At 53.6% G+C, this 18,425-nt stretch overlaps 1 protein-coding gene across 3 annotated transcripts; it reads right to left on the bottom strand.

Annotated features, from left to right (window-relative positions):
* Positions 1 to 403: 403 nt before the first annotated feature.
* On the bottom strand, positions 404 to 17,747 carry IL12RB1 (interleukin 12 receptor subunit beta 1). 3 transcript variants are annotated; one of them, XM_037142018.2, is made up of 18 exons: positions 17,660 to 17,747; positions 15,811 to 15,868; positions 15,188 to 15,363; positions 14,366 to 14,428; positions 13,358 to 13,484; positions 12,784 to 12,956; positions 11,446 to 11,585; positions 8,595 to 8,628; positions 7,967 to 8,095; positions 7,155 to 7,237; positions 6,058 to 6,295; positions 4,655 to 4,822; positions 3,823 to 3,960; positions 3,326 to 3,481; positions 2,848 to 2,982; positions 1,888 to 1,990; positions 1,510 to 1,591; positions 404 to 855 (listed from the first exon to the last, which is right to left on the bottom strand). In XM_037142018.2, the coding sequence occupies exons 3-18, from the start codon at positions 15,252 to 15,254 to the stop codon at positions 517 to 519; spliced, it is 2,175 nt and encodes a 724-aa protein (XP_036997913.2). In that variant the 5' UTR covers positions 15,255 to 15,363; positions 15,811 to 15,868; positions 17,660 to 17,747; the 3' UTR covers positions 404 to 516. The 3 variants fall into 3 exon arrangements, with proteins under 3 accessions (XP_036997913.2, XP_053524151.1, XP_053524152.1); XM_053668176.1 differs by having other exon boundaries at positions 651 to 855; positions 1,888 to 1,982; XM_053668177.1 differs by lacking the exons at positions 404 to 855; positions 1,510 to 1,591 and having other exon boundaries at positions 1,897 to 2,357.
* Between the last annotated feature and the right edge of the window lie 678 nt (positions 17,748 to 18,425).

The raw sequence follows: 18,425 nt of genomic DNA, 5'->3' as shown, positions 1-18,425 counted from the left end.
AGACTCCCAATGCAGTGCTTCTGGGACAGGATGCCCGGGGCAGGGCCCTGGGCAGTTTAGCATCCTTTGGGACACCCGCCAGTGTATCCCACCCAAACAGGCCAGTGACAGCCCCTGTCCCTGTCTCTGTCCCTGCCCCACTGAGGTCAGGCCTGGTCTCGTGTGGCGGCTTTTGTTTCATGGAAGTTCTTGGGGTTCCCCTCACAGGGCCAGGGAGAGAGCAATGGTGGCAGAATCTGGAAAAGGGGTATGGGTCCCTTGGCCGAAGTTTGACTCCCGCCCACGCTGTGTGGCTGCAGGAGAGCCACGGCCCTCTATGTGCCTCAGCAGTCACATCGGAAAACTAGTAAAATAGGACAGTGATGCACCTCAGGCACCATGCGGGTGTCTGAATGAAACAGGCTGGGGGTGCAGTAAGCATTTACTAACCAGCTGCTGTGATTTCAGCATCAGTCTTCCCGTCTATAGGATGAGGTAGACAGTCCTGTTTTTCCCTCAGGCCTCCAGGCCCCTGCGTCAAGTACCATCGGGCCTGGGGCTCTGCATTTGTTCTCCCAGGAGCAGGGACAGTCCAGCTGCCTGGACAGGGCTGCCCTCCAGCCTGTCCTGCTCACTGAGCCCCAGGTCCCCTGCCTCAGGATGTCCTTGCACCTGTCCCCTGTCTTCCAAGGGCAGCTCTGTGTCTGGGGCTGGCTCAGGGGCGTCCTGAGGCAGCTCCGTCTTGGCCTTGGAAGGGCTGGGTGTGTCCAGGTCAGCCCTGTCGCCTTTTTCGCAGGGCATGGTCACCACCAGGGCCTCTTTCAGGGACTCTTCCTCCTCCTGCAGGAATTCTGCTGTGCTTGTCCACTGCCAAGCCTGGAGAAGAAGGACAGGCTGAGACTGTGGGCAGGGCCCTATTTCCCATTTACATAAGGATGGGTTGGACCTGGTCCCTACTGGCTAAAGTCTCTAACATCTTGAGACCAATGTGAGGGTCCATTGGAAGGACCTCCATTTCTCTTTGGGAAATTGCACCTGCTTTTCTCTAGTTAATGGGATTGGGCGTGTGACCCTGAGAGGTTTGCTCCAGTTAATGGGGGAAATGAACATTCTCTTCCATGGGGGAAGGCTGAGGCTGCCTGAAAGAGAAGCCTGTAAGGAGGACAGCAGCACAGAAACATGGATCCGTAGTTCCTGGATTCAGCCATGCCTGAAGCCCACCAGACTGGGTTTTTTGTTTTTTGTTTTTTCCTATCAGTTTCCCTTTTGTGAAAGCCACTCTGAGTTGTTTCTGCTGCTAGGAAATGGCCCACAGGAAGTTTTTCTTTGGGCCTCTGCTTGCCCATCTATAAAATAGGACAGATTTTAAGACTGTACTTCCAGGAATAATTTCTATAGTTCATTAAAATAGGATGGGGTTTTTTTTTTTGAGCCTCTGCCTTAGTGAGTTAGGGTAGACTACTCAGCAGAGCGCTGGCCCAGAGTATGGACCCAATCATCAGGACTTGGAATTAGACACAGAGCCCTTACCTGCTTCCCCTGGCTTCCAGGGAACTCCACCGCAGTGCTGGCACATGGTGTGGGCAGGGGCGGGCACAGGTGTGGCAAGGCCCTGGAAGAGGGGGGGAGCCAGTCAGAGGAGCAGTGCTTTGGGCTATTCTTCCTGTTCTGTTCTTCTGACTTTTTCTTATCTTCACCAGGTCGTAAAGGGAGTGAGGATGTGGGCTGGGGAAGGCAGTACCGGAGTCTGCAGCCCCAGGGTCACATCCCAGCTCAGCCCCCACTGCTGGACGCCCTGACCATGTGAGCACAAGTCTCTACTAGGCGTGCGTGGTTGTTACTATTGTTATTGCTGTTACTATAGCTGTTGTCGGGGGACCACGTCAGGGATAGGTGATGATGAGTTACCTGTTCAGGCTGAAGTACCCTAGGATGCCCAGGAGGAGAATGCTCAGGAAGCTCCCCAGAGACGCGAGGATGGCCAGATCGGACGCCTCCAGAAGCTGGATTTCTTGGGAGTGGGAGAACTTGGGTTGGGGGAGGGCTACCTCCTGCCTATGGTCAGGGAGGGAGCTGGGTGGGCCAGGCCCTCCATCGACTCCCTGTTCACTCTGGCACACCATGGGCCCCCACTGTGCCTCAGTTTCCTCATCTGTGAACTGGAGAACCGGGGGACCCACCTGATGCATGTGACTGTGAGGCTTGGCACACAGGAAGCTGCCCTGGACCCAGAGCTGCCCCACCACACCTAGCCTGGCTCTTGGTTCCTGATTTCACTGCATGGACAGCAGGCAGGGGGCATGGCAGCAACAGGGATCTCTGAGTCTTCAGATGCCTCACAGCCACACGCTTCAAGATAACGGAGCCCACCTCCTTAGCTTTGTGATGAGAAATACATTCGCTCATTCGCTCACATGCATTCATTCATTTACTCAATAAACAGTCCCCCTGCTCCTTCTTTCTCTCCAGGAGCCACCAGCTGGGGAGGCAGAGCCAGACACAGCCACCCTCACTGGTTCCCAGGGTCTTCTGTGGGGAAGAGAGCCAATCACAGCTGGAGGGTGCCCAGAGGGAAGCGCAGAAGGCTTCCTGGAGGAGGAAGTTTTCACACTAAGATTTGAAGGATGAATAGGAGTTTGACAACAGGGAGAACAAACATTCCAGGCAGAGAGGCCCTTATGGGTAAGGCCACAGGGGTGTGGGAGGAGGTTGAAAGGAGAAGGTGTAGGATGAGGTTGGTGGAGGCGGTGGGAGCAGGTCAGGCTGGGCCTTTCTCCTGAAGGCGATGCGTGGATGCTTTCGGACTCAGGTGGGATGGGCAGTGCATGCCCGGTAAATTCCTGAGCCCCGCCCCTGGCCCCCACTCACCCATGTGGAAGTGCTGAGGCTGGCTCCAGGCGCCCCTCAGTGTCCCCGTGTCTGCTCGCACCTGCACGCTGTAGGCTGTGCCAGCCCGCAGGCCACCAAGGGTGACCTGGGTCTCTGTGGGGTTCACAGGCAGCTCTGCATGGGGAGGCAACCAAGGGTCCATGGACCCCTTTACTTCCAGGCTGGGCTCAGGCCGTGGGATGCCCCATTTCCCCCAGCTGGGTGGTCACACCACGGGAGTGGAGTTGCTGATATGAGTGAGAGTTTGCCATCCACACGCCTGGCACATCATGCGGGCTTGGCCAGTGCCCACCAGGTCCTCTCTGGTTTAGAAAGGGTGGTCAGGACCCTTGAGTCCAATTGTCTTGTGTTATGGGTAGCCCAGAGAGGGGCAATGAGGTGCCAGGGTCACCCAGCAAGGCAGGACTCAAGCCCAGACTCCTTTCTCCCCCGGCCAGACCTGTGCTGCCCCACATACCAGACACCTGGTGGCTGTCCTCATCCCACCAGCGTATGACGTACTTCTTTAGGACGCCGGGGCAGGTGCTCAGCAGAGATGGCGTCCAGTCCACCAACACCGAGTCTGGGCTGAGCATCTTCACCAGCATGTGCTGGGGGACCCCAACCTCTGAGGCTGCAACCAGAGCCATTGCCACGGTCAACTCCAAGAGCACTAGCCAAGCACTTCCAGCCCAGCACTGTCCAGGTAACCTTGCCTCAGAACTCCTGGCTCCAGCACTCAGGGGAGGCTGTCCCCTCTCCTCCCTCAGCGTCCCCTCACTTCTCACCTATAAAAGGGACAGCGCCTCTCAGGGTGTCTTAAGGGTGGACTGAGCTCACTCTACACATCTGACCTGTGTCCAGGACCCAACGTGCAGTAGGTTCCTCAAAAATAACGCTTACTGCCTCCCCCTGACTCCTAGGGCCATTGCGGAGTATTCCGGGGAGACCACCTGGCAAGTTCGGGCCACTCACCATTGCCCCCAAAGTGGTAGGTAGACAAAACCGAGGACCAAGAGTTGGGCTTCTTCGGTTGTGCAGAGGCAAAAATGGTGATGCGGTAACACACCTTCTGCTCCAGTGCCCCAGATGCTTGGCTCCAGAGGTGGGCTGCTGGAAGGATTAGCAAGGACCAGGCCAGTAAATCGTTTGTGTTCCCACCTCAGCACCTTTGCCCTGGCTGTACCGTCAACAAGGAATGCCTAGAGCACTTCTACTCATACTTCAAAGCCCTTGCACCAATGTCCCCTCCTCCAGGATCCCTTCCCTGTGCCCCTCGAGCCACCCTTAACCCCTCCAGCCCAGCCATTATTCCATGGACGGGGTATCCATACCCAGCTCTTCCTCCCCAGGTGGAGCTCTTTGAGGGACAAAGCTAAAGCTTCCCGTGGCCCCGGCTAGGCCCAGGGCAGGAAGCGGGAAAGTGAAAGCTGCCCGGGCCACGTGGTGCCCAGCCTTCCCCTCCAGAAGCCTCATTCATTTGTTACCAGAACATCTTGCTACCTGCCACCTTCCTTGATGAGGGTGAATGTTTAAGAAACACCATGGAGTGTGAGACTCATTACCCGCCTGGGTGCCGTCCGCCTAGGGCTGAGCCCTGACACTCCAGGCTCCCAGCAGGAGGCTCCAGCATGCGTGTGTGTGTGAGGGGTGAGTCTCAGCCTGTCCCCTGGTCTGTGTGAGTCAAGCAAGTGGCACAACCTCTCTGGGCCTCAGACGCCCTATGTGTGCAGTCCCTGCAGGTCTGAGCTGGCGGAGCTCTAACAGAGGCCGCAGAGGCAAGCAGCAGCCGCTGCCATCGTGGTACCAGTTCCAGCAGGGTCCTTGTCTCTGGGTGCAGTCAGGGCACAGGCAGCAGCACTCTCGTCCTGGTCCTGGGGCTGCCACTCAATGCAGTACGTCAGGCCTGGGGCCCAGTCCGGCCAACTCATAGTGGTCCCATTGGCCCCAGCACTGAAGCTCAGAGCTCCCGGTTCTGAAAGGAGACGGGGAGGCAGTCAGGACAGCTGTTTTGGTTGGCCCCACCCCTACCGAGGCTTCTGCTGTCCCTCCCCGTCCTCTGGCCCAGCTCTCCCCGATGGGGCCCAGAGCATCGGTATCTGTGTCTCCCCACATTGGGAGCGGCCAGGTAGGAGACTGGGCACAGAGGGGACAGAGAGGCTGTTTAAAGGAGTTGAGCCCTCCCACAGCCTGACCAAGGGTTCTTTGCCAGGACACCCCCATCGGTGGACTGACACTCCCTGCACCAGCCAGGGGTTGGGCATGACGGGAGCTCAGAGGCCCAGGACACACCCACTGAGTCCCCTGGGTGCATCTTTCCCATTCCCTGGATTAAGGGCGTCTGCAGCAACCTCAGAGAGGTGGGGGCTGCTTCCAAGTGCCAACTCTGGGCCCCAGGCCAGTGCCCAGTGCTGCACAGACACCACTCTGCTACACAGGGAAACCATGGTCACCCCAGCAATACAGCAACTGAGGCTCAGAGAGGGAGTCACCAGCCCAAGGTTACACAGGGAGGCGTGGCCCAAACCATATTCATATATATATATATATATATATATATATATATATAGTGTGTGTGTGTATATGTATGTGTATATATTACATGTAATAAATATATGATAATTTATTTAAAATAATATATAATAATTTATATAAAATGTAATTACATATATAAAATTGAAGAAACTATCAAGATTTTGAATAAAGGTAGATCCCTGACTAGTGGGTGTGGCTCTGGATTGCACACAGGACTTCGAACCAAAGTGTCGATTCCCAGTCAGGGCACGTGCCTGGGTTGCAGGCCAGGTCCCCAGTAGCGGGTACGTGAGAGGCAACCACACATTGATGTTTCCCTCTTTTTCTCCCCCCTTCCCCTCTCTAAACACAAATGACATAAAATCTTTAAATGAACAGAGAATCAACCCTGCACTTGCGTGACCTTGACTCACTCACCATGCCCTTATCCTCCAGCCCTTGTCCTCAAAAAACTTTATTTACAAAAGAAACAGTTGGGCCAGGCTATAGTTAGCTGGTGAGAATTTTTTTAAATATTGCATTATAACAGTACGTATTTTGATGGCTGTTTTGGCACAGCCCTAAATTAGACACCCCTTAAATTTTTGAGTCTCACCAACCTCACCCTAGTCTAGCTGAGAGGTGCCCAGGTTTCAGGGCCCCGCCTCAGCAACACCCCCCCTGCCCAGGAGCCACCTGTGTGTACGTGGGCAGGAATGTGCCACGACTGGTTGGGGCCAGGGCCGAAGAGATTCTCGGAGACGACAGCCAGGTCGTAGGCAGCACCCGAGAGGTTGAACGTTGTCTTTAGGCCCAGGATCTTGGTGGCCTGGGCCTTACACGGACAAGACAGCATGTGCAGGTGCAGGCGGTAGGTCACTCTCGCACCAGACTTGGGCCCGCGGCAGCCTTCTGGGAGCTGGAGCTGAGGCAGCTGTCATGAGTGGGAGAGACAGCTCGTTGGGACCTGAACACGTTCATTGTCCTCCTGGGCTGGCTGACATCAGGGTACAGCCCATGAACACAGACTCATCTGTAGTCCACAACCTACGACATGTGCCAAACATTTGAAAAATACTAAACCCTGATGCTAGCAATGCTGCTGGGAAACACATTCACATCCAGTGCTTGTTGGGTTTTTGTTTTGTTTTGTTTTTTTGGTGGGGAGAGTAATCTGGCAAAACCCACTGAGAGTCGGGGAAAAAAAGTTTCCATTTTTGGACCCAGTGACCTCATTTCCAGTGACCTCAACTCTGGAAATTTTTTCTAAGAAAAGGAATCAAAATGAGAGGAAAGCCCGGAAACAGAGAGAACTTCTCTGTAGGTTTATTGTGATGGCCCCTGGGGACCTCTTTGAGTCAGTTATGGTGAAATTTGTCATGGTTTTGCCCCTGACCCAAGCAAAAGATTTTCCCTCTGTGCCTCAGTTTCCTTCCCTGTAAAATGGGGTTAGACTGTACTAAGTGGGTTGATTTGGAGATTTAAATCATCTTCCATCCAGACCAACACCATTGACCCCTCCCTGGCCTTCCAGCGTCCACCAGAGCCCCCCACAATATATTCCCCTGATGGCCACCAGAGGGAGTCTGAGAGCACCTGAGTCCAGCCATGTCCCTTCTCTGCTCGCATACCTTCCATGGCTCCCCGGTATCTTCAGAGTTAAACCCACGGTCCTCCCAGTTCCTACCACTTCCATGTCTTGTCTCTCTCCATTTTTCACTTGCACACTGCCCCCTCACTCCCAGTCTCTTGTCTTCTTTCCCCCAGGCCACTGCACACACAGCCCACCTTACCTGCCCCTTCCGGGTCACTCGCCTCCTTCCATCCCGGCCAAGCGGCTCCACCAAGAACAACACCTTGGGCTGTGGGGGGGTTTCTGCCAGGAGACAGCAAGACAATGACACTGGAGGGGGCATTGCCCTTTCTCACAACCTCCTGCAGACCTTGGATGGGGGCTGGGGACCTTTTCCTTCCCTCCCACGAAACACGGGATTCCATGGGTTCTTAAATACCTCTCCAAATTTGAAAACATAGAGATACATTTCACAACGCAAATGTACTTAATGCGATGGAACTAGACACTTAAAAATGTGTAAAATGGTGCATTTTATGTTATGTGTTCTTTCCAATTTAAGGACAAATCTGAAAACAACTCAGTTATTTCCCAGGAGATATGCCATTGGACAGGAGGGGGCCTCCGCTGGCAGTGCTGGTGACAAATGTTGACAGGCAGCTCATTCTCAACCCCCACCCCTGCCCAAGGCCACGTGTCCACTCCCGAGCTGCCCAGGCTCCAGCTTGCTGTGTGATTGGGGAAAATATCTTCCTGACATGGCCATTTCCACCTGTCAACTCCTTGTGCCACTTTAAAAGAACAAAACCAACCTAATGAATTGGAAGGAAAGACTGATAAATGTTTTCTTTTTAGATTACGGACTCACCACAATCTATAAAGTTCCACTTGTTAATAATTTTCATCAATTTCCCCTGCTGCCTTATTTCAAAAACCTGTCATCTTGTCACTAACACTTGCCGCCTTAGTTCTAATACCCACTGCCATATTTCTAGTGCCTGCCCCTATTCCTGTGGCTCTGGGCACTCTCACCAGAAGGGACACACACGGGGCTGCTCCAGCTGCTCCAGGGACCTCCTGGGACCCCTGGCCCAAGCCGCCGCCGCCGCCTCAGCTGAAATTCCTGGGCTTCGTTCACCTCCAGCGGGCAGAAGCACGACTCTGGGGGACACAGGGCAAACGTCAGGCCAAGGGGCTGTCCCACACCCGGGGGTGCTGGGGGCATGGCACTCGTCACTTATCCATTGTGCAGTTATGGAATGCCAATGGTGTACATGCACATATTGGGTGCCAATTGTATACATGCAACTATACAGTTATACTGCTGTATTGTTACTAAGAGCCAACTGTGTGTCAGGCCCTGAGGACAGGGCAGGGACAGGCCAGGGCCTGTCCTCTTCAGGCCGCCAGGGTTATCTACTTCTTCCACTGCCCCTGGTTCAAGTCCCAGCAGGGTGACCCGTTGAAATGCGACTTTGGCCGATGGCCTCTTACCCTGCCACCCGCCAGTCTTTGTTTCCTCACTTCTAAAGTGGAAATAATCCAATACCGAACTGCAGGGCAGGCCAACAGGCGTACAAAGAATTTAGCCCTGGCCTGGCACACAGTATGGAATTGATTCACGATACTTTGCTGCAGCTGTTGCTGTTGCTGTTCTCACCGAAACCAGCATCATCCCGATGTCCACAGTCACCCTGGAATGAAACCATATGTATATGTTGTATGACATTTTGGCATTGAAAAATATTAGCTCTAATATTATTAGTAAAAATATTATTGTTTTATTATTAACATTTTACTTAAAAATATTATTTTCTGAGTGTGATGTGGAACCCTGGACTAGATCTAAGATCAAAAGGAAGACATTCTTAGAAAGATGGGTAACACCTGGTACCCCCTGGAGTTTGGTCCGTAGTGAGGTGCTCCACGCGTCCCAGTCGGGGGTGAGGCGCTAGCAAGAGCGGAACTGGGCACAGGTTCTATGGGAGCTCTTTGTATTTCTTTGTAAATTTTCTGAAAACCTAAGATTCTTCTGAGATTAAACATTTACTTAAAATAATTATTTTAGGAGAGAAAATTTATAATTTCCTAGAAGATGATTTTAGGAGGCAAAACTCATCTGCCTGCAGTGCTGGGTGTCAGGAGAGCCCTGCCCCCACTCCCACAGTCACCCTGAGAGGTCCCGGACATCCTGAGCCTCAGTTTCCTCATCTACAAAGCGATCTGAGGGGGTCTACTGCAGAATGTGCTTAGAGGGTTGGACATGAAACACAGAGAGGTCTCTGCCCATCAGGGTGCCGTGCCACCTGCTGCTGATTGATCCAAACCTAGTCACCTAGTGGGGAGATTGAGGCTCAGGGCGGGGCTCACGTTTGGAGGGAAGAGGGGGCTGAAGCTGAGGCAACTCCGTGCCCTCGAGATGTGCCCAGCCTGAGGGAGAGGAGACTGGCCACAGTGCACAGTCTGGGGGCCTCTGTCTCCCTCAGGCCGAGGCTCCTTGGTGACTGGGTCTGGGCAGAGGTTTCTTGCAAGCGCGGGCTGGTCTGGCTGGCGCAGTGGGAGTGCGGAGCAGGGAATGGACAGTGGCTGAAGAGTGGACGAAGGTCCAAAGAGGACAGACAGATGGCCAGCAGGTACATGCAAATGTGCTCAACACCACGAATCACGAGGGACATACAAATCAAAACCACACTGGACACCACCTCACACCTGTTAAAACGGGTGTCATCAAAGAGACAAGAGGTAACAACCGCTGGTGAGGGTGTGGACGTCAGGGATCGTTGTGCGCTGTCGGTGGGGTTGTGAATGAAAGCAGCCACTATGGAAAGCAGTGTGGAAGTTCATCAAATAATTAAAAATAGCCCTGGCTGAGTATCTCAAGTGGTTAGAGCATCGTCTCCATACACCCAGGCTGCCTGTTCGATCCCGGGTCAGGGCACGTGTACGAGGATCAACCAGCGAATGCATCAGTCACTGGAACAACAAATCAGTGTTTCTGTGGTGTGCACACTCTCTTTCTCCCCAACCTCACCACTTCCTCTCTCTTTCTAAAAGTCAATAAATAGAAAAAAAAGGCCTTAAATTAAAAATAGAACTACCATATAATCCAGCAATTCCACTTCTGGGTATTTATCTGAAGGAAACAAAAACACTAATCCAAAAATACATACGCACCTCTATACTCACTGCAGCTTTGTTCACAGTGACCAAGACACTGAGACCCCTCGGGCAGCTGCGAACGGATGAATGTTGAAAGAAAATGTGGTATGTGTACGTGCAATGGGATGTTATTCACCCACAAAAAACAAAAAGAGAGAGAAGGAAATTTTGCCACTTGTAACAACAGGGTTGAAACTTGAGAGCACTGTACTGAGGAGCACGGTACCTTACCAAGCAGTGAGGTAAGTGAGAGACAAATAGCATGTGATCTCACTTATATGTAGAATCTAAAACAAAACCAGAAAACTGAATTCACGGATACTGATAACAGATCAGTGGTTGCCAGAGGCAGGGAGTTGGGGATGGGGGTAGGCAAAATGGTTAAAGGTGGTCAAAAGCTACAAACTTCCGATTATAAAATAAGTCATGCAACGCACGGCATGGCGACTGCAGATAATAATCCTGTGCTGCGTGTTGGGAGTTGCTAAGGAGGAAGCCTCCAAAGGTCTCATCACAAGGAAGAGAACATCTGTCACGATGTGTGGTGTCACAAGTTAACTAGACTTACTGTGGGGATCGTTTTGCAATATGTACAAATATTGAATTATTATGTTATACTCCTGAAACTAATAGAAGGCTGTATGTCAATTATATATTAATTTTAAAAGATTGTATTTATTTATTTTTAGAGAGAGAAGAAGGAAGAAAGAAAGAGAGGGAGAGAAACATCAATGTGTGCTTGCCTCTTGAGCACCCCCTACTGGGAACATGGCCCACAACTCAGGCATATTCCCTGAGCGGGAATCGAACCAGCAACCCTTTGCTTCTTAGTCTGGTGATCAATCCACTGAGACACACTAGCCAGGGCTACATGTTAATTTTTTTAAAAAGAAGGAGAGAAGAAGGAAGGAATGGGTGGAAGAACAGCTTCTTGGAAGAGGTGGCCCTTGAGCTGGATTCCGAGGGTGGGCTGGACTCACATGTGCTCACGAGGAGAGCGGGGAAAGCAGGTGGAGAGAACTTCACGCACAAAGGCCCTAAGGAGGCTGGAAATCCAGGGCATGGGTAGAGAACTGTGGCTGTTCAGGAGGTCACCAGAGGAAGCATGAGGCAAGCGAGGTCTGGCTGAGGACAGGGATGCCCTTTAGGAGGCAATAGGGAGCCATGAAGGGTGTGTGAACAGAAAGGTCACAACAGAGCTGCATGTTGGACAGACCTCAGAGGCTAGACAGGGGGTAAGAGGGGAGGCAAGGCGGGACAGGTAACAGATGTAGGGATGGTGACACTGATTTAGGGGAGAAAGGGCCCTGGGAGAGGCCCGTGGCCACCCCTAACCTGAGGGACAAACTCACCAACTTCCACAGGCTGCCAGGCGTCCGGCGCCGGAACTGTACCTCGGCGCCTTCCTGGCCGGCCGGAGTCTCCCACTTCATGTGCAGCCGCCCTGCTCCCCCCGACACCCGGATGTCTCTTGGCGGAGGGTCGTATTGAACTGGAAGCAGAGGTAGAGGTTGGAGAGGGGAAGCCGGCGTTGGTGTCAGTTGTTGGTTCCAAAAATCCCAGAAAATCTGCCCATGCCTTGCCCAGCCCAGGGTAACCCACCAACTCCCCCAAATGTGAATCAGGGATGCCTCGCAGTTCCCAGCCAAGTCTGGGATTCTATGGGTCAAAGAACCAAAATGTATACACAAGATCCTGTTAGTGAAAAGATCTCTAAAATATTAACACCCGTTGCTGACGAGGTTGTGGTGAGACAGCCACTGGTTCCAATTGCTGACAAGAGGATGATCAATAGATTCTATTTTCCTGGAGGACTACTAGGAAAATTAATCCTCGAGACCTACTTCAAGGAGCCTGACCTCTCTCATGTTGTCATACCCAATTCTACCTCAGGGCCTTTGAACTTGCGGTGGCACGCACGTCTCCACCTGGGACACGCTTTCCCTCTTTCTTCCTGCTGGACTTGTTTTACCCTTCAAAACTCAGCTGGAGCTGGAGGCCTCCCGGGACCTCTCAGCAGCATCTGGTCACGTGCAGTGGCCCGACCTGGTCCGTCGCCCCCACTTGAATCCGGGCTCCATGAAGGTGGGGGCAGGGCCAGAGCTGGGGCGAGGTGAGTGAGGCCAGGTTGTACAAATGTGGAGTGGGATCCTGTCTGTGTTTAAAATTTTGATATTTTGTTTGTTGTGGATTTTTTACATTGTTATTTTCATTTTCGTATGTAATTTTTTAAAGATTTTATTTATTTATCTTTAGAGGGGATAAATTTTGGACCTAAAGTGCTGCCTTGCTCACCTTGTCCTAGTCCCAAGCCCTAGAATGCGACTTACGACTTCCGCTGGCCTCGCCCGTGATTCCTAGGTCTCAGTGTGGAACACAGTAGCAGCTTGAAAACTAGACGCTAAACGCATGTTGTTGACTCATAAAAACAGTTGGAACAAAACAGCAGGGCCCTGGCACCATTACAGTGTCAGGGAGAAACCAGGAACAAGCCAAGTGTCCAGCAGTAGGGACGGGGAAGGGAACCGTGTCTGATTCCGCCAAGTCTCACAGCGTCTGCTGCGTGAATGGCTGGAATCCTCAAGTCCCTTGCCAGGGGCCCAGCATCTCCCCAGGTCTAGGCCTGGTGGCCAGAGGCATCTCTGGGTGAGGGAGGGAAGTGAGGAGGGGGAGGAGAACAGGGTGCTGACCGGAGCTATAGTGTAGCTTCAGGGTAAGCTGGGGCGACTTCTCCATCCTGTTGGTGGCCCAGGATTCCACCCAGAGAGTGACGTCGGAGAGCACAGGTATGCCGTCCTGGTCGGAGAACTGCAGCTCGGTGGCCGAGCCGGCGGAGAAGTAGCAGCAGCGCCCGGGACTGAGGCTGCAGGAAGGAGGGTGTTGGTGCTGAATCCGGGGCCCGAGTGGACTCCGGAAATGTCTCAGCCACAGCAGACAGTGGGCATCACCTCCCTTCATCTTCCTCTGCCCCTCTGACTCCCCCTCCCCAGCCTGGGGCTTCCTTGGGGGTCAGCCTGGGATCGAGGGCCTGGGAGGATGAAAGAAGGACTAGCGGGACCCTGATTGCCACCCGGTCAGGGTGCCCACCCACTTGTCCCCTCACAACAGAGCCCTCACCCTCCCTGCTCACATAGGAAACTGATGCCCAGGGAGAGACAAGGACCAGCCCTGGGCTGCCATCACACAGCTAAGGGCAAGGGCATCGGGTCAGGGCCGAGGGCAGGATGGCGGGTGAGGGTTTAGGGTCTGGGGAGCAGTCCTCACCAGCACCTCAGGAAGTGGTTGACCCCAGCCGACGGACCCTCATATTCCCAAGAGCATTTGTAATCAGCACCAAATATCCGGTAGCAGTTCAGGTCCCTGGGGCCCGAGGCTGAGGCTGGAGAGGGTCCTGAAGGTTTGAGAGCAGACTAGAGTAGAGGAGGGGTCTCTGTGCTGACACCCTCAGGGTGGACCTTCGTGACATGTATGTAACCCGGCATCTCCACGGTCTGAAGGACTCCCAGCACCTTCCTGTGCCCTTCACGCCTGTCCCCCGCTGCCACCCCTGCTCCCCCTGCTCCAGCCTTCTCATGGGCCCGCAGACACAGCAGGCTCACTCCCACCGCAGGGCCTTTGCATGTGCTGTGCCCCCTTCCTCAGATCTTGACATTCCAGATTCTCCTTCCCGGTCACGTCCCCCACAACCAGCCAACCAGGTGCAGCCCCCTCCCTCTCCATCCCTCAGCCTGCTCTGCACACATCACTGTAGGAAACATAAGCATTTATTAATCTGTTGTCTACCTCCTGCATGAGGCTGTGACCCCAGTAGGACAGTTGGGCTTGCAGCTGATCGCTTCATGACTACGACTGCAGGTGCACATAGTAAGTGCTCAGTAAATATTTCTTGAACAAAAGAATGGACGATGCACCTGCTCAGTGGCAGGATCTAAGTAGGGTGCATTATAAGCCTAAATGTCCCGGCAATCTCTGCCAGAGTAGGGGGGATTAAAAATACAAAATATTTAGCGGCTGCTTAGTCCCACGTGCTGACCTATCTGAACAGGCACAGACACCAGCCCTGCAACCCTGTTTGGGAGGAGACGAGGCTCAGAGAGTAACTGCTTCAAGACACCCGAGCTTGGGGAGCACGCGCGGCAGACTGGCAGGTAGGAGCTCCTGAGACCCCAGGTGGGCCTGAGTCTTTGGCTGGGCAGGAGGGAGCTGAGGGAGGGGCTGCTTAGGGATTCCCCAGACAGAGCCCGGCAGGACCCCCGTGGGAAACTGCCTAACCTGAGTCCGCATTCGGATAGGGCGGGTCCTGAAAACAGCACCTGGTGGTACCGCAGGATTCAGCTGTGAAGGCAACAGAGAGATGATGACAGTCCTGGCCTTTCACTGCATGGGGACAGGGGCTCAGCCTGGGGGCCGGCCCAGTGGCCATCCACCCCCTCACCCACTTTTCCATCTATGTGCCCACCCAGCCTCCCACTCACCCCATCCCTCTATCCCTCCACCGGTCCATCCGACTCCCCACCCCCCCACCCATCCACTTCTCAGGCTGCTCCTCCAAAGCAATCCAGGGTCCTCTGGACTCCAGCCCTGCCTGACATCCAGAGGCCCTGCAACCTTGCCAACCCCCAGTTTACAGACAGGGAAACTGAGGCACAGAGAGGCCAAAGTTGCCCAAGTTCACACAGCAGCAACAGCAGAGCTGGGGTAAGAGTCTAAACCCAGTCACCCACAGGGGCTGGGCCCCTCCCACCCGATTCCCCAGGATGGAGAGAGAGTGTATACAAGACACGACGCTGTGTTAGGTATATCCATCCTACATGTACTTGCTCATTATCCCTTCCTTAGGGATATTTCTCACTGGACTTGGGGAGGTGGGAAAGGTCAAAAGGTCCAGCCCATTCGACATAAGAAAATCAAGAGCAGAGGGAGATGCCTAAGTCTGACCCCAGAAGCCATGGTCACGGATCACCCATGTGACAGAGGCAGAAAGGCGCAGCGACACAGACCCGACCCTGGAACCCGCGCAAGGCCCTCCACACACACGCGCCCCCACCCTCCGCCCCAGCAGGAAGAGCAGTGGCACCAGGGTGGGAAACTCACCACCCCGCGTGGGGAGCAGGAAGAGGAGGAGGAGGAGGAGGACCAGCCCGGCCACCGGTGGCCCCATGGCGTCCAGTCAGAGGCCTGAGGCCTCAGAAGAGCTTGTCCGCCACTGCTGAGGCCCCAACCGCCCTGTGCTCGCCCCAGAACACTTTGAAGTTGAGCAAGGAAGAAAACTTAAAAAAAAAAAAAAAGGTCAGGTATCATGACCCCTCCCAGGCAAGCCAAAGTGAAAGAGAAACCCGGGAAGTCAGCTTGGTGGTGGGCGCAGCCTCACACCAGCCACAACCCACTTTTGGGCCAAGTTAGACCCAGGGCTTCAGGGCTGGGGTTCTGTTCTGCTGGTCCAAGACCCAAGCTGGACACCAAGTGCCAGTCCCCTGGGTGGCCTGGGGCTCTGTGTCCTTGGTCCGGTCGCTAGCCCTCTCTGGCCAACCTCTGGGAGCTCAGTGTTCTTAGATATCCGAGGTCACTCTCCCAACAGATTGTTATGAGGTTGTTGCTGTGCGCTGAGCCCCCCAGCCCCACCCCAAGTGCCCACCTCCCCATTTCCCAAACTCCAGCCTCAGAGTGCCCTGGGTCTCACTCAGCTCCTAGAGTCTCCTTGCTTCCTTTAGACTCACATCGGTCTTTCTCCTGGGTCTGTTTCTTCTTTTCTTTTAAGATTTTATTTATTTATGTCTAGAGAGAGGGAAAAGGAGGGAGAGGAACATCGATGTGAGAGAGACACACCGACCAGTTGCCTCAGGCCCCCAACCGGGGACCTGGTCCACAGCCCAGGCATGCGCCCTGACCAGGGGTCAAACCAGTGAGTTTTCGGTTTGCAGCCCAGCGCTCAATCCACTGAGCCGCACCAAAAGGACCAGCAAAAAGCCCAAATGTCCATCGAGATTCATGTTACGATATGGATGAATCCCAACAGTAGGACACTAAGGGACAGAAGCCAGACACAGGATGCCACATGGTGTGTGATTCCATCGATGTGCAACGTCCAGGACAGGGAAAGCCACAGAGAGAGGAGGCAGATTAGTGGTTGCCGTGGCTGGGGGAGGGGAGGTGGGGAGCGACCGCTCCTGCAGACGGGTTTTCTTCTTGGACGATGGAATGTTCTGGAACTAGATAGAGGTGCATATTGCACAACATAGTGAATGTGCTAAATGCCACTGAATTATACATTTTAAAACAGTTTGTTTTATGTTATGTAATTTTCAGCTAAAAAAAAAAAAAAAATGTTCATGAAGCCAAGCAGGACTGAAGAGCAGCAGGAGGGTCTTCGCTGGGGGACAGCATCTGGGGAAACTGAGGCCCAGATGGGTAGAAACAAGGCCCCTTTTCTGAGGATCCCAGTCCCGAGAGGCAGCCGGGCCAGCCAGGGTCAGGCGCCCAGCAGGCCATGAGATCAGAGCCACGGGAACAAAGAGGCAGTGTCCCGGGCCTGGCACAATGGGGACGGGGACCCCGTGACCCCACACAGTGTCACGGCAGTGCAGTGGGGCCCAGGCCAGGCCCAGGGGGCACAGCGGACTTCAGGACTGATGTGTGAGGTCTGAGGGAGGGGCAGAGACAGAGGTGGAGAGTGAGAGATACATAAGGAAAGATGGAAGAGACCATTGGAGACATGGCCGAACCCGTGGCCCCCTCTCAAAAATCCTGAGGAGACACCGTCAGGTTTCCCATTTCATAGGTGGGGAAACTGAGTCCAGAGGTGCCCTGACCACTCGAAGTCTGGGCTGGAGGTGAAGAAATGGAGAAACAGAGCCCATTAGTGGGGCAGGGCTCTGCCTCTTCAAGAGTAAGGCCCGTGCCTCAGGGCTACCCCCACCCCAGGGTTTGCCCTCCTGGGACTGAGCCTCCCTATCTGTACAATGGGTTTCTGCTCACCACAGAGCCCACGTGATCAGGCATTGTTTTGGGACACCCCTCCCCACTGGCCTTTGCTCCTGTCATTCCTCTTTCCCATCCCCGCAACATCACAGCAGCTGCTGGAAAAACACTGAGGGAGAGAGAGGTGGGGCGGGGGAGAGCTGGACGTCGGCGCCCCAGCTCCTTGGGGTTGGGAAGGGTAGAGTCTGGGAGTGTTCCAAAGGGCAGCGGGAAGGGCTGCCCAAAGAAGGGGGATTTTGGCTTATATAATCACAGGGCGTTCCCAACAGAGGGGCACGGCAGAGGGAAAGGTGCAGTGGGACATGCCTTGGGGACACCAGACAAACATGGAGAGTCTAGGGCTCTGCAGGCAAGATGAAGGTGGTGAGGTGAACCAAGGCTGGGAATGACGGACTAAAGGGCTGGGCTTTCTCCCAAGGGTGCTGGGGAGCCAAGGAGGATGTGTGAACAGGACCCTAGCAATACACGAGGCGTGTTTCTACCCTTATCAAGGTCACAGGCCAAGGCTTGCCCTCAGGTTCACCACAGTCCACCTTCTAAGACTTTGCACATACACACACACACACACACACACACGCATGTACTCACCTGCATGCGCACACCCTCCCTTGGCCTGCCAGGATGCCCTGAGGTACCCTTATTGGCTCCTCCCAAGTGCCCCAGAAGCACAGCTAAGATAGGCCTCCAGGGCTGCCCCACAAACTGAGGGGAGGGGCAGTCAGGAAGGATCTGGTTACAATCACCCATCCCCGGAAATCAGAAATCATGTCAGGAGGAACCACAAAATTTCCCCACCCCTTTGGCTTCCTCTTTCTTCCCCTGGAAAGTAACCTTCATTCTGGGGAGGGCTGAGCTTCTTACCTCCGTGTGGTCGAGAGACCCTCATGCCCCTGAGGGTCACCTGAGGAGGATGTTGAAGGATGAGTAGGAATTTTCAAGGAGAAAAATCTATCAGTTTATTTAATAAATACATTAATAGGCATCATTTGCCAGTAAGGACATTTTTCATTCATGCAACCAGGACTTTCCAGTGTCTGCAGATGGTTGTTTGAGGGTGTTTTAGAGAATATGTAGAAGGTTACCGAGAAAAAGTTTTTTTCATTCATTCAACAATCACATTTCTTGATGCTTGTTATGGAGACATCTGAGGAGGGTTTTGATGGATCTGTAGAAGTTCACAGAAAAATATATATTCCTTCAAAATGTTCTCTGGTGCTTCTCGAAGAGAATTTAAAGTGGATTCGAAGGATGCACAGGTGTTCACCATGAACAAAAACTGCATTCGTTCAGTCAGTCAGTCAGTCAATAACCACTTCCTGCTGGACCCTAAAGGAGTCACTTTGGAAGGGGCCCT

The sequence above is a fragment of the Artibeus jamaicensis genome, unplaced genomic scaffold (assembly GCF_021234435.1).
Source record: "Artibeus jamaicensis isolate MK-2021 breed Jamaican fruit bat unplaced genomic scaffold, CSHL_Jam_final contig_477, whole genome shotgun sequence".
NCBI classification, from domain to species: domain Eukaryota; kingdom Metazoa; phylum Chordata; class Mammalia; order Chiroptera; family Phyllostomidae; genus Artibeus; species Artibeus jamaicensis.
The sequence above is the reverse complement of the archived record's forward strand: the minus strand, read 5'-3'. Positions and strand labels throughout refer to the sequence as shown.